Here is a 15,403-nt window from a genome sequence, read left to right as displayed (position 1 = left end):
ATTAAATTAAATTAACTAACTTATTAACTAACAATGAATGTCCAGAGGGAGATAGAGAAAGCCTCAATGACCTCTGCCTAAATAATATAAAACAAATTCACACCAATGAAAAGCAGAATCATTCACTATCAATTATTAATTACAACTTTCTTTTCAAGTGGTTTCTTAAACATAATGGGCATAATGTATGCCCTCTATATGATTGAATTCTGCTTGGGAAGATGAAGATGGTTTATATTCTTTTGGATATTGCAGCTTACCTGTTTCCATTCGAATAAAGCCCTTTTCCCATCTCACTTCCACTTTTGTTTCCTATCTCCAGCAATCCCTTGATACTACACTCCACTCTAATTTCTATCACTCTTACATATACTGTGGTATATGTGTCATAGGTCTTAGCGGCCGTTCAAACCCTGCAGGTAATTTCAAAGAGACATTAGAAATTTGTATATTTTTCAGTAATTAACTCTGTATTATCATTATTATTTTCCACTCAGTTGTACACAACAGTTTTCTGTCCCAGTTTTTCCTCTATAATATGGTTTAAAGGAGATTTCTCTACTATGTCTGGACTGAACTTACTGGTGGGAAATTTTGTTGCATTTATTTACTTATCAATTTATTTATTCATTTAGTTATTTATTTATTTATTTAGTTAGCTAGTTAGTTATGTGTTTCAATGTGGGCTACTAAACTCACAAAACCTACCTACAAAGTGTGACTTTAAAATCTGTAATTCTGATATCTGCTTTTTAATGATTAACTTTTAAATTTAAATCTGAAAAGTGTAAACTGCATCTGAAGTCCCCCAAAGCCCAGATAACAATAACAGACATGACCTCTCTGTCTTCACTGTTTTAGCTGCAGGCAAGTTGTCTCTTTCTACATTGGACCTTTTACATCCTATCAGCAAACAAGCAACGTTTTCTTTTTAAACCATTTTTATATTTATCTCATACTTTTTTAGTCATGATATACTGCTAGCGTTGCATGAAGTAAAATTTATCAGCACCATTTACTTTCAACCTCTCATGTGCCAGTATCCCACAGATGAAGAGACAGACAAGACCCAGTCCTAAAATGAATAACCACCAGTTTGACTAATATCCCTTTAAGTGCACAAAAAAAATAAAATAATTTATGGACATTTAAAAATTCTTTTATTTCCTGGCTTGCACATTCACAAAACAAAAACAAACATCTAGGAAAATAATTGAGAACATCTGTTTCATATCTGTTTTGGCACAAATGTAAATCTCTTGCCACTCCTGAAGGTTTGGTAAATTTGTAGTTATTGTATTTATTTGTTATTAAAATTATTTTCTATTTATTTACCTGAATTATTCATTTAATTTCTTCCTCTATCTCAGTAGCTATCCTGGTTGAATAGGTGATACTATTCATGGAGAGTAGCATTAACAGAACAATTTTATTCATTTTAACATATTATAAAGTAAAGCAGTGCATCAAATAGTATAACATATAATAATCAAATTCAGTGGGACATCAGATCAACAGGTAGAACTGGTGTGCTTCCTATTTTTTTTTCAGAGTCACAGCAGTTTTGGGTTACTTCATTAACACTGCAGAGGTCGTAACGATCCGCTGCTGGCAGCTGCCTTTCCTCAGTGACAAAAAATGTTATCACAGAACATTTTAGGCTCCTCATGTATTTCCTTCCTCGCTCCTCATTCCTGTTCACCTTCAGTCTCTGCCAGTGACCTCCTCCAGTCCAAATTGAGTGCATAACTGGAGCTTCGAGGCCTCTCTCTGGGCAGAAAGTTTTTTGGCGTTCTGTATAATAAAGGTTTCATCCCATCGTTCCTCTTCTTCATCAGGGTGAGGGCAGGCGTCATATTATCCGGGTCAAAGCACTGCCAAGGAAACAGAAGATATGAAAACAGCACCAATGAAACATGTCTCAGTAAAAAACAAAAAAATACTCCATTGACCTCCACTGTTTTGGAAGCAGAGGTGGATGTCTCAAAACCAAACAAATAATATCAAAACAGTGTGCATGAATTGATACCAGCAGAGGTGTTGGAGTTGTGTGTTGGGGTTATTTTATTGTCACAGTATTTGTACTTTAGTAAAAGATTAAAGTGTTTCCCTCTTCACATAGAAACATCACAAACCCACACACTTACACTGGCCTTGAGCCTCGGTACGGGGACTCCTCTGTCATCATCTGCATTGTGTACGCTCAGGTCCATCATGGACTGGCTCATTTCTGACACAGCAGCTTTTGATCCTCTCTTCAGCAGCCCTGGAGTGCTCTGCTGAGGCTGAATCCTCTTCATGATGTCACTCAGAGAGCTGAAGCTCTCAGACTGCGGCACCCTCAGGATGATGGGTTTCTGTGAGCACAGAAATGCATCTCAGTTTTCTCTCAACTCACAGGAGCGTAAGGTTAACTCGAGTGTTATCACAGAGAAGGCCAGTTACTTACTCGAGAAGATGGTGTGTTCTCCACTTTGGAGGTAATTTCATTTATGCTGCTCTCTTCTGGCAGTGTGGCCTCCCTCCTTGAGCGCTCTTTTCTCTTAGAAGAGGAGAGTATGATCATGTTGTGCACCGGCTCTGTTGCTTTATCATCAAGTCTAGTTGTGCTGTCATCTAAATTGGTGTTCTTCTCTATGGAGAGCTGTCTGGAAAAGGCTTTATTTATGATGCGTTCCACCCTGTAGGAGATAAAAAATTCATTTGGATATGACATCTAAATACTAATTCATTCAGTGTTTTCCTTTCGTATATTTTGGGTGTTACCTGTTGTATTCATTAAATGTGTTCAGTTTTTCTGGCGTTGTCGGGTCTGTTGGTGAGGGCTGTGTGTTGCTATGAAAATAATCAAGATCCCATTAAGAGAAGATTTGCATAAAAACTAATGGATCAATACATGAGCCTATACTCTTAATCTGTACGATGTCAAAATTAGCTGTAGACTCACTTGAAAGGTGTTGATTTATCTGGCACATTGTTTGTCACTGGAGAGAAGTGTTCATATACCCTGTCACATACAAAAAGAGATCAGTAAAGTCATTCCTAACAACTGACACCAGATATTAAAACGATGCTGTTTCAGTATTTTGGTGTAAGTTTGTATTAAAGGTAAATTGTTGTAGAATAACAAAAGAAGAAAAAAAAAATATTTGTGACAAAGTGAATTTTAAATACATATATATCCTCCTGAGACTTGAACTTGTGTTTGGTATGCATTTTTAAATTCTCCTAGCTAAAAACCATTGTCAGCGATAGTTAGTCCCAATATCCTCAAATGAGTTCTTTCTAATTAACTGTGTCTTATCTTGTTACTGTTGCTAAAATTGGTCAAATTTGTTGCCATATCAAACTGCAAACATTATCAATCATAAATAAACAAGTTTCAGCCATAAAATGTGATCAGGTTTTGGAATTTAGCCACTTCTGTGTTGGGATCGACTGCAGACTGACTTGGCAGAGATGGCTACCATCTTGTTCTTACATGGATTAGTGTATTTTGCTCTTACTACCACTAGAGGGCACAAAAAAAGTGTCCACGAACAAGGACAACAGGTCTTAGTTAAGTAGAATGAAATATAAGGTTAAGTAAACACGAAATGTGATGTCCACATACGAGGACGCAGAGTCTCAGGAGGATAAATAGTATGCTTGGTCCAAAGACAGCATAGATTGGTTGAGTCAACCTGATCCATGTACCTTTTCTTATCCACATCTTGGTTTCCATTTCTATTAAAACTGTCCATAATGGGTGTGTTTATATCAAACAGCATATTATTCTGCAGCGGCATTTCCTTGACCATGATTTCCTCATGTTGGCCGAGAGGACTGCTCGGGAGACACTGGTTTCTCTGGATAACCCCCATGGCTTCCCAGTCCAGGAGGGAGTCAGCAGGTGGGGATGGAGGGGTGGTAATCTCAGGATCCAAATGATGATGTTTGTGAAAAATGAGATCTGTATGGTCTCTCAGCTGATGAATCACGTCTACGTGACTACCCGCAGTCCTCCACGTGTCTGGGACGGGGAGCGAAGCAGCAAAAAGGATCCTGAACTCCCTGTCGAATGAGTCAACAACTGGGCCGCGTAGAACGGTGATCAGCTGCCGGTGCAGGTGGGCGTCTGTCCATGTGAAACTGCAGAGTGCAGAGACAGCTTGTTACATCACTCTCAAGTGTGTGTGTGTGTGTGTGTGTGTGTGTGTGTGTGTGTGTGTGTGATACATGTAAAAGGAATGAGTCAAAGGAACAATTCACCCCACAATGATCATTTGTGTATCAATTACTCACCATGTGTTACACTGAATTTGTGAAGAAAACTTTCTATTTTTCTTGCATGCTTCCGGTGAAAAAATAATCCGAACACAGAGAATATTCTTGGTGAATTTAAGCCATATGGGAACAAGTTTAACACCAGCTAAACTACATCAAAACATCCACAACTCATGCAGTATAATTCAAGTCTCATTTATCCCGTGATATGCTCAGGACATCCCAAGCATTCGGCGCTTTCCAACAGGGAACTAAAAGTGAAACTTATCTATGTTCTCTTCAAAGCCAGACTTCATTGACAAAACCAGTAATTTTACCTCACTGAACACAGGAGCTCCTGGTCAACCGCTGCCTCAATAAATTAGTTTGTTTGCATTATTTTGCAGTTTTGGTGTTTAAAAGAGTTCATTCAGATTCAGCAAAGTCACACAAGCACAAACAAACTGCCAATTGAGGCAGCATTAGATAAGCAGCTCCTGTGTTCAGTGAGGTAAAATTACTGTTTTTGTCAATGGAGTCCGGCTTTGAAAAGAGCACAGATACATTTCAGTTTCAGATCAGTCCTACACTAGAAAAGGCAGTCTGTTTGGGAAGTACTGAGCATACAACCCGATCAGGGGTAGGCAACATGCAGCTCCGGAGCTGCATGTGGCTCTTAAGCCTCTCTCCAATGGCTCCCTGTGGCTTTGACCCAAAACTAGGCTACATGGAAATGAATCATTAGACATGTTAACTTCCATTTATTATTGTTGTGGCTCTAAAGATATTCTTACATCATCCAATTGTAAAAATGTGTAACCCATAGAATGGACTGCACTTGTATAGCCCCTTTCTTGTCTTCCGACCACTTAAAGTGCCTTTTACACTACAAGTAACATCCACCCATTCACGCACACAGAGGCCACTTGCAACTCAATTTTTTTGCCTTTAACACACTCACACACCGATGGAACAGCCATCGAGAGCAATTTGGGGTTCAGTATCTTGCTCAAGGATGCTTTGACATGTGTACTGGAGGAGCCAGGGACTGAACCAATGATCTTCCAATTAGTGGATGACCCACTCTACCTCCTGAACACAGCCGCCCCTGCCTACAACAAATTAGAAGGGGTGTAAATCACCAGCTTCATCACGATACGATATTATATTGATTTCTTTGGATGACGATACGATGTTTGCTGATATCACAAAGTCTGTCATGATACGATTTTGATTCTATTCGATTCAGGAGCCTGCGATCGATATGACGCGATATCATATGCCCATCTAACACAATCATTTACATCAACTCACAAAAACAACTAGAATATGATTTGACCATTTTATTTCTGAGCTCTGTTTGTTGTTTGAGCAGAGGCACGCTTGCCCAGAAATGGTGACACAGACGTGCTATGTGAATTTCAAAATAAATGTGTATCTTTAAGATGACGATATGGATCGATGTTTTCATTTTGCATCAATATAATCAGATCGTTAATCAATGAATCGATGTATAACAACAAATTAGGTCTACAACAAATTCAAAAAATGTTTTAACATTTTATCAGCTAAAATGTTGATGAGGCCTGGCGCCTTTTCTCTAAGTTTTGCCGAACATCAAGAGTCCTGGCTTGTCTTGAGTCTCTTTAGCAAGCTTGCCATGAATTTCAATTCCAGAAAGGAAAAATCTTGTAGAAAAACATTGAATTTAACAGTGCATGGACAGATTTGCTTACCTTCGCTGCAAGATACCAAATACTCACAAATACTTTACTGCAGAGTAAACACCTACTGGTAAAACATATCAATGATTAGACCTGCTAGTAATGTTGATAAACTAGTTTAGACATAATAAGGCTGTGTTGCCTTTATTATAAGGCTCAGATTTAATCTTTTTTTTTTGGACCAAAAATGGCTCCATAGGTGTTCTGATATAGTTTTGCATTGGTTTAACCTTATTGCCTAACCTTGTCACAAAATTCAACATAGCAGGGCGAGTAATTGATGCTCCAACACATTGTCACTTCGACCTCGACACATCTTGACGTATGGTCATGGACTTTCCGTGTCCACATACGAGGTGCAAGGTACCCTGGGTGGGTTGATTGTTCACGTTCTGGGACGCTGTGTCAAGTTCTGCCTGTTACATACATTGTCTTCTTTCAAAATACACTTCCGGTTTCACAGGAAATTCAACATTTACATACAGTCTCTTTCAAAATAATGCACTATGTCAGTGCAACACCGTGAATTAATGTTGTTTTTTTTTTCCTTCAACAACAAACACACATGGATGGGCACAGGCAACAAAAGCATGTGGTTAGGTTTAGGAAAGAAGAACAGGGTTTGGCTTTAGAATCTTAGGGGATGTGAACACCGCTCTCTCGGATGAAAGTCTGTATTTGTTGGACCCAAACACCACCCCTCTCACCAGCCCAGTCAGACTTTCGCTGCCTTAACTTTCGTCTCTGTCAGGCCCTGTTTCCCCCTGATGCCACTGGGCAGCATTAAACTACAACGACGACTGGTTGTGTATCATGCCGACAGTTGGATGGCTTTTTTCATTGGTTTTTCATGGCGCAAGTCACTGCCCAACGACTTCCGATGACTTCAGAGTGAGACTGGGCTCGATGTACAAATGGTAATTTGGGGGTGAGATATTCCTTTAAAAGACACAATTGCTCACCTGTAGCTGCCATGAATCACTGTCTCTAAATCCACCAGAAGGAACTTGTCTTTCATTTCCCCGACCACCATCCTTCCTGTCCTCGAACAGAAGGTTTTCCCTCCAAGAACACGGACCTGCATGTTCTGTCAAACCACAAGTGTTGAAAGTTGAAACCTGAGCCTGAATTACACTGGGGATTATCCGTGACACAATGTAATGAACCGGTTGGTAATATGTTGTATCATACACAAGGTTTGTATGTAGGCTAAACAAGAGGTTTTATTCAGGTATTTTGTCATGAACTAAAGTATTTGACCTGATGATGCTGGCGCCAGATGAAAAGCTGAAGGAGTGGTGGACCACTGTGCATCAGATTGTGACAGCAATGGCATACCAGCATAATTAATATTGTATATTTATTATCATTAATTGTAGTCAGGCAATTTGGTTCTGCTCTATGTTCATCACTGTTATGTGCTGCGCGCATACATTGTTCACACATCATTCATAACATTTCACCACATGAAAAAAAACACAGAATGCTGAATGCTGTGCAACCAGTTTAGTGACACGGCCTTAAGGGTACATGTTGCATTCCTAAGATAAGCATGCCAAAGTAAGAAGACACTTGCTTTTTATGAGATACCTCTCGAGAGTACATATGGAGTGTGTCAAGTCTTAAGTAACACTTACTTTGAGATGTGACCTCTGCTAGAAAGAATCCCACAAAACTAGACCGGTGTTGCTTCATTTTGGCAACGCAAAATCTCAGATTTATTCATTGCCATGTTAAACACACACTAGCAGATGGCTGCTAGGTGTGTGCTGATTTGCAACAGGTGACTCACCGGATGCCTGAGCCTGTTGAGCGTGAAGCTCTCTTGAATGGACCTTTGATTCAGGATGATGTAGACAGGGACACCCCGGGAGGCAGCGTTGTGTAAGTCGCCGATGATTGCGCCATCTGTCAGTCTGTCTGTCACAATGGCAATAACCTGCGTCATACACAAAATGTCACATAGCCTGTAAGTGACGGGATCATTCAGAGAGTGGCTTACACAAAATGGAACCCCTCATTTCCCTCTTATTTTTCTGTCATTACAAGATTACATAATTGTGACAGTTACTTTGATGCAGCACTGAAAGAAGTGATGAGGTACTTGAACAAGTGCTACCAGCAACATGTAGTGAAGTAAAACTAGTTTCTGTCAGTGTCATAATTCATTGATGCAGTGCAAGTTGCTTAAAACTTAAAACTGAGCAGTGCATTACAGTTTTGAGTTTATTCAATATTTTTTCAAATAAAATCTTAAACTAAAGCCACCAAATAAACATAGTGGAGAAAAAGTACAACATTTCTGTTCGTCTCATAAAATGTAAATGTCCCACGTGCAGGATTTAAAGGCATCTATTGGTACAAATGGTATATTCGACTCACAATTATGTTTTCATTTGTTTATAATCACCTGAAAATTAGAATAATCACATTTTCATTACATTAGAATCAGCCGTTTACTGTATATACACATGTGCGGCAGGTGTTCCTCCATGAAATCAGCCATGTTGTTTCTACAGTAGCCCCAGAAAGAACAAACCAAACACTGGCTCTACATCTGGCCGTTCATTTTGTCATGTTTTGCATCAGCCATCGTAGTTCTCCTACATGCTTGGCACATGGGAGAAGTTTCAGTTCTGCAACCCCACAGCTAGATGCCACTAAATCCTACATACTATACCTTTAAATACTCCTTCCTCTTCCCTAGTTCCTAATATCAGCACTACCCATATTTTTAAAAAATGTGCTGTGTTCAACCATTAAAAATTCACATCATATTTGCATACTTGTCCAGCCTTCTGCAGGTGCTGCCTGATGATCTGTCTGACAGGAGGTTCCCCCTCTGCAGGAGGACTGGCGTGGACTGTCACGCTTCCCTTTGGCACCCATGGGCTTTTCTCAGGCCAGCCCAGCTCCAGGTCCGGGGCTGGTGTGTCTGAATGGGAAGGGAAGTAGGTGGAACCGAAGTCCTCCATCTCTGAGCTGCTGTCCTCTCCATTCTCCTGTCTTTGCACCTGTACAGGGTTCAGATGGTAGTCCTGAGCCCAGCTGGTGATCTGGCTGACCTCTTCAGAGGACAGGAAGCAGCCGGAGCGCTCTGTGCCTATGGAGCTGTAGAAGGCCTCTGGTCCTGCGTCGAGGAGTCTCTCCACCGCCTGACGCTCCTTCTCACAGTGGAGGAATTCCGGGGAGGACTCTTTCACCGGCAGGAACACTGCATTCTCATCAAGGCTCTGCTCTTGCGAGTTTGACATGACTGCAGCCTTGTGCGTCTCTGGGAATAAGTGCTACCTATCAAAGTTACTGACTCCTGTTGTGTGATGACAAGACAAACCCAGGCCAGCTCATGTCACCTTTTGATCTAGTTAAAGTGATTTCATTCATCCCTCCTGCAAAAACTCACAATATTTCCATGTGTGCACGAGCTGCCCAAGTATAATCTTGGTGCTGCAGACAATCCTTTCTTAGAAATAATCTGGTCAGGGTTCACAAGTCCAGTCTTTGATCTGCAGTTGCCTTTCCCACCACATCAGGCTGACATGAGAAACAAATGAATGAGTAAAAGTGATCAGTGTCTGAAAAAATCAGTTTGAAGACACAGAAATCAACAATGTGAAACTCACCTCCCGGCAGCATGCCTCATTCCTCTGGCTCAAGCATTACTCAGAACAGAAGCTCTCAGGAGCTGCGGCTCCTTGTGTGTTCCCTCCCCTGCATGCAATCTCACCCCTCTTAACCCTTACACTCCTTCTCACCAACATTGTTCTCAGATTCCAGAAATGCTGCGCTGTTGACAGGTCGGTGAGCTGCTCAGACACACACTCACAATCCCTCTGTGCATCTCTCTGATCTTCACAGCTGCAGAATTTCGATTAAACCATAGTCTTTGTTATTCTGGTTTCAGGTCATACACTTCCTTGACGCGTGTGAGGTGTGTGGCGAATAATATTGCCATGTGTACTTTGTCTAAGAGGCTGCTATTTACCTCACAGTTTCCTTTCTGGACTGGCCCAGCCTGACGGGTAGGTTTGTTGGCAAGAGTAACATGCAACACTGTATCTCACTTCCTCCTCAAGGTGTCAGGTGCAATCACAGTGATTCCTTTTTCATTTCTGCAGAAATACCTTTGGATAAAACTATGTTTGTGACTCCTGATATAACGAGTGTGACGGGCCAGTTTATCAGATCATTATCATGTTCCTCTAGTATTCTGTAGAGAACAGTGCGAGCATACTTCAACAAAGTAAACAGTGAGGGCCACAAGATCATGAGTGATTAGAAGACAAAGATGGCGCACCCTTTCGCAAACAGTGTTTTGTCAGAGGATTGCACCTGCACTGTGCTGCAGATAAAGCACAACAAAAACAGGCCTTACACAGATTAAGCCCTTTAAATACAGGAATGCTCTTCAGTAAAGTCCATATCAACCATCAATATGTTAACTTCTTTAATAAGTAAACATATACAAAATACAAAAAAACATTCAATTACACAAGCACAAGTTATGCATTCATTGCCTTATATTTTATGTAACACATTAATATGAGCTTTGTATCTTACAGCATGACTGTTTTAGTTTTTCTTATCTGGTCTTGAGTGACAGTGTGCCTCACAAAGAGATGCCACCATGATGACATAATGTCTCACATAGCATGCAGCACAGTAGGGTGGATACTGAGTCAGAAGTAAAGCAGATTTGTATCATTTTAAAGAGGTATTTCCTTTTTTATTTCCTCTGTTAATTGAAAAGTGATTGAAGTGAGTGAAGCGCGTCACCCTCCTGTCAAGAGGTTTTTCATCATCTCTGGTTTTGGCTCACTGTTTCTTGCGCAGGTGGACGTACAGGATTCCACTGACCAGGAGGAGAGGGACACACAGCCAAGCCAGGATGAAACAGTAGCCGAAGCGTCCTTTGCTCAGATCTCTGGAGTCGCTTAAGATCTCCTTTCTGTGGAAGGTGAAGATGAGGCAAGCAGCGAAGGCCGTCAAACCTGCAAGAGTGACACATTCAAGTTGGGATCACATTCTCTTATGTCACCCCAGTCATACATATTCATGGTGTGTACATACTTAACTACACATTACAGGTTATTAATAATGCTTATGTAAATTTTACATAGTAAATAAAATCAGTTCTGAAGACATAACAGTGGCATTGTCCTTCATTTTTCTTCTGGTCAACCAATCACACAACAAAAGAACCAAAACCAACAAGCAGTCTCTCAGTTCTTTCTGACTTCCCTAAGCGGTCTGCGGCACTCAGCCTCAAGCCCACTGGTTCCTAATGAAGACACAAACATGTTTAAAAACAGGACTGGCACTGTAGGTTGTAGGAAATGCTGCTTAAACAGGAATAAATAGTGCATTTTTGGGGGGAGTATTTTCAGCTGCAGATAAATACACATTTGGTTCTCTGGTGAGTATTTACAGCAGCAGGGCAGTGCACGTGGGGTTGCTCAAAATTAAACAACGATGTCCATGCTTGTCGTAATGAGGGGACATGTCACCTTGTGCAACACTGTGGCTTAGTGTGTTTTCGATGGATTTTAATTAAACAACTGGGGTCTACAGCGCTCAGGCTTTGGATACACAGATAATACCTGTTAGTGAGATAAATTCATTGCTGGTTTTGATCTTTTCGTGAGATTTATCGACGAAGAGAAAAATATAGAATATAGCTAATTTTCCCACTTTAAATCTAAACATGAGTAATGAATTACTCTACTGTAATGAATGGTATGGAGAAGTTCCACTGTTGTATACAGTTTCCTGAAGTATTCTATTGTAGTACACAGTAATGTGAAGTATCATATTGTAGAACGCTGCATGATTTTATAAAAATTAAATATCTTTAACAGTCTGTGAAAAAGAAAAACTATAAAATGCTGTCAGGATTTTATGTGTTTAATTGAATAAGATTTCAAACACCTGCAAATGCCTGGCAGAGTCCTGTGAAATAGAAGAGTCCTCCTCTGGACATGGTGAAGAGCTGACCCAGAAAAACCAGGAAGGAGATGGAGGAGAAGACCACAGCGAGGACCATGAGGGCCTGGACGGACTGCAGCCAGTCTGGGAGAACAGATCAGAAAATGAGTGGAAGACACTGACGGTGCAAAACTACAAGATTCAGGCAGGTGCATTATATCCAACATTTAGAAAATTTACCGCTTTCATTGGTAGTAGCACACAACCAGGTCTTCGTGGCATTATCGTGGAAGCAGTTATACCAGAGGTCTGTGATTTCTAAATCATCCCATATCCACCATGACTGCAGAAAGAAAGACAGAACAAAAATGGCAACATGCACAAAACCATCAGGTAATATGAGAGCATTTTTATGTTTGGCTTTATTTGCATCATAAAGGGATTAACAGTGGAATACTGTAAGAAGAATGACAACATAAATTAAGATGTGTCTCACCTTCTCCAGGGTGGCGATGAGGAGCATGGCCAAGGTGACCAGGTGCAGCACAACTAGGAATACGAGCAGGAGGACCATGTCTGCTTGAAGATGAGAGACAAGTCTGGTATCCTGCACACAAACAACCATGTGATGTCATTTTGATTATAGGATGGTGTCTGTAAAACCCATTGGTGTTAAATTTCCAGTGTGTAGGATTTATGGGGATCTATTGGCAGAAATGGCATATAATATAATAAATATATTTTCTTAAGTGTATAATCACCTGAAAATAAGAATTGCTGTGCTTTCATTACCTTACAAAGAGCCATTTATATCTACATAGGGAGCGGGTTTATGTCCACAAAATTTGTAATTGTAATGTAAAGCTGCTTTATTCAGTGTTTTTACCGGTTTTAATCACCAGGTCTATTTTCGAGGATGACCTGTTTTGGAGAGACCTCTGTGGATAATTCGGCTCCCAGTAAAAACCTCCTGAACAACAAAAACTGAAGGAATTCTAACTGAGAGAAGTTTTAGCTTGCTGCATATGTGCAATCCTCACCCCTAGATGCCATTAAATTCCCCTAAATCCTACACATTTGTCCGTCAGCACTGGCTGCTCCACATGGAACCAAACAGCTCTGTAGTCAAAGAGAAACCATTTGCCACCGCTGACCATTGTCCCTTTCATCCATGTCATTAAAATGACCCTCAGATTTCCGATGTCAGTGGCCTGAAACAGTGGACTCTCTGTCTGCCTCTCGAGGAAACTGAGTGCTTTCATCATGCAACTCAACATCTGATGATCTCTGCCCATTTATCAGGCCGCGAGCATGCCAAACAGACAGGGGAGGGGGGTTTCTCTCTGGCTCCAGAGCCTGTCCAGTCCCTGAGGAACACATCACAACATCAGCTCCCCGTAACCGCTGTAAACAAGGAGTCTGAAATTGCTATCTACCAACGGTATGATATACTGCGGTGTAGCTATGAATCTGGGTGCAAACTTTATACCTACAGTGTAAAAGATTACAATGTTTACATGCATTACTAATATATCCTTGTTTCTGATGAAGCATTTTTCTGAGTAAGACGTGCGGTATGTCGGTACTATTCAGGTTTTAGGAGCATTCTTTGGGACACGTGCATTCAAAATATCTCCTCATATTACCTCACAATTGGGATTTTTATGGTATCTTGCCATCTTGTTTGTTGTCATGGATATGCTGTACACAAAACAATCAGCCAACAGTGTGTAAGGCTGGGGTAGAGATGCATGCCCACAAGAAAAGCCCACATTTCTGGTCAAAAGAAGAAACACACCTACTTCTAAATATTGAAAGACTTGCACAATTACAGGTTTTTAAATGAACGACGACCTCTACAAGAAAATGGTCACATGAATAAAAGAGGAGGGCTGTGTTTGCACGGTCCAACAAGTCCGCCAACTGTGGAAACTTTAAAAAAAAATCCAATTTTAATGCAGCAAAATGCAAAAGCAGCTCCAGCCATCCTACTTTCCCACATTTTCACATGATTAATGACACCTTAGGGCACATTAATTGGAGTACACACAGCTGCATGCAAACAGTATTATTAGTGGAATATTCATTTCCATTGGACATATAAACAGCTTAGTTCTGTGTCATTCCACTTGAGGTTCAGTATGAAACACCTACAAATTTACTCCCCTTTCCTTCTTTCTCTCCCTTTCACACACATTCCCCAGTGATTCACACCAAAGAAAAGCTATTGTAAAAAAGGGATTTAAGTCAACTGGCAACAGCTCTGAATAAGTGATGGATGACTCAATGATTTGATTCACTTTTTCCAGCAAAGACATTTTTGAGGACACGAGCAAAAAGGGGAAATCACATTATTAAGTAAAACTTTTTGGTTTCAGTTCCCCTGGGTAACTAACCACTAGAATAAATAAAAACAGAATGTGCATTGTGGCATACTTATGGACAACACAAACTAAATAAGGAATTATCCTAAAACATGGATAAAGTGCTGTGTACTGTGTTCTACTACATTATGTATTTTGTTTTTCTGATAAAAAAAAAAAACTTGTCTAAAAACATCAAAGCTGTGTTTTTTGTTTTTGTGGCCACAAAGAGAGGCCGCTGCCTGGTCTCACAAATCACTGAATCCCTTTTCAGACACAAGTGCTGGGTGTAGACTTTCCCTTTTCCCTAAATGACCTTCCCACAACTGTACAGTGCACTAAGACTTTTAGGAGTTGGGAGGCTATTCTTCTTCTTGCACATGTTTGCCTTTCCCAGCCAGCTCTGCCCATAGAGGGAAAACCACTGTTGCTATTAGATTGTGGACAATTCAGAGAAGCATGTGTGTGATTGTATACTACTACATCTGGTTTACATAAGGGTTTGAGATGACTGGCACAGACAGAACGAAAGTAATGACTGCAGACATTGCACGCACTGTGGAATGCACAGAACAGGAAAGCATCCTCATAAATGTTTAAATAATATCATCAAGGGCTGTTTTGTTAGCATTAAATCATATTTGGTGATCTGCAACTCATTAGACAAGTGTTGCCTCATACTAAGCTGTGTGTGAAAATCCATTTCTGTTTAGTCAAACAAACAAAGTTCTCACCCTTTAGCTTCAGCGGCTATCTGTCCCCTTCAGTGATTGTCTCTGATTCGTTTTCCCAGTTGTCGCTGTCTCCCCTTTGCGCTCTTTTTGTCCTCACAGACCGTTTTAGCTCCAAAAATTTGAGAGAAGGGTGCAGAGGAGGAATGTGGAGTTAGATATAGGAGGAGTTCTCAACACCCATTTCCTCTAAAGTTTCCCTGCCCTCCCCCTCAAAATCTGTGGTCTGGACCAACTCAACACCAAAAATAACATTCCTCTAGACCTGCGTGAAAACAGGACATTTCCTCAAAAGCTGTAGCACAGATACCCAGTCTGCATTGATATTCAAAACAAAATATGATGAGGTAATGTATGCTTAAATCCATTATTCAGACAGAATCACACAGTTGAAACCTACTGTCATAACTCTTAC

The 15,403-nt window shown here is 40.6% G+C and overlaps 2 protein-coding genes across 2 annotated transcripts; both read right to left on the bottom strand.

Annotated features, from left to right (window-relative positions):
- Positions 1-1,143: 1,143 nt before the first annotated feature.
- On the bottom strand, positions 1,144-9,973 carry fam83e (family with sequence similarity 83 member E). Its single transcript, XM_049589485.1, has 10 exons — positions 9,593-9,973; positions 8,756-9,503; positions 7,762-7,908; positions 6,932-7,056; positions 3,697-4,131; positions 2,948-3,007; positions 2,767-2,835; positions 2,450-2,681; positions 2,148-2,357; positions 1,144-1,874 (listed from the first exon to the last, which is right to left on the bottom strand). The coding sequence occupies exons 2-10, from the start codon at positions 9,221-9,223 to the stop codon at positions 1,689-1,691; spliced, it is 1,932 nt and encodes a 643-aa protein (XP_049445442.1). The 5' UTR covers positions 9,224-9,503; positions 9,593-9,973; the 3' UTR covers positions 1,144-1,688.
- Positions 9,974-10,442: 469 nt separating this feature from the next.
- LOC125889214 (epithelial membrane protein 3-like) lies at positions 10,443-15,146 on the bottom strand. The gene is made up of 5 exons (XM_049577011.1): positions 14,992-15,146; positions 12,391-12,501; positions 12,135-12,237; positions 11,898-12,038; positions 10,443-10,960 (listed from the first exon to the last, which is right to left on the bottom strand). The coding sequence occupies exons 2-5, from the start codon at positions 12,466-12,468 to the stop codon at positions 10,785-10,787; spliced, it is 498 nt and encodes a 165-aa protein (XP_049432968.1). The 5' UTR covers positions 12,469-12,501; positions 14,992-15,146; the 3' UTR covers positions 10,443-10,784.
- Positions 15,147-15,403: the final 257 nt, after the last annotated feature.

This window comes from Epinephelus fuscoguttatus, linkage group LG1 (assembly GCF_011397635.1).
Source record: "Epinephelus fuscoguttatus linkage group LG1, E.fuscoguttatus.final_Chr_v1".
Classification (NCBI taxonomy): domain Eukaryota; kingdom Metazoa; phylum Chordata; class Actinopteri; order Perciformes; family Serranidae; genus Epinephelus; species Epinephelus fuscoguttatus.
The sequence above is the reverse complement of the archived record's forward strand: the minus strand, read 5'-3'. Positions and strand labels throughout refer to the sequence as shown.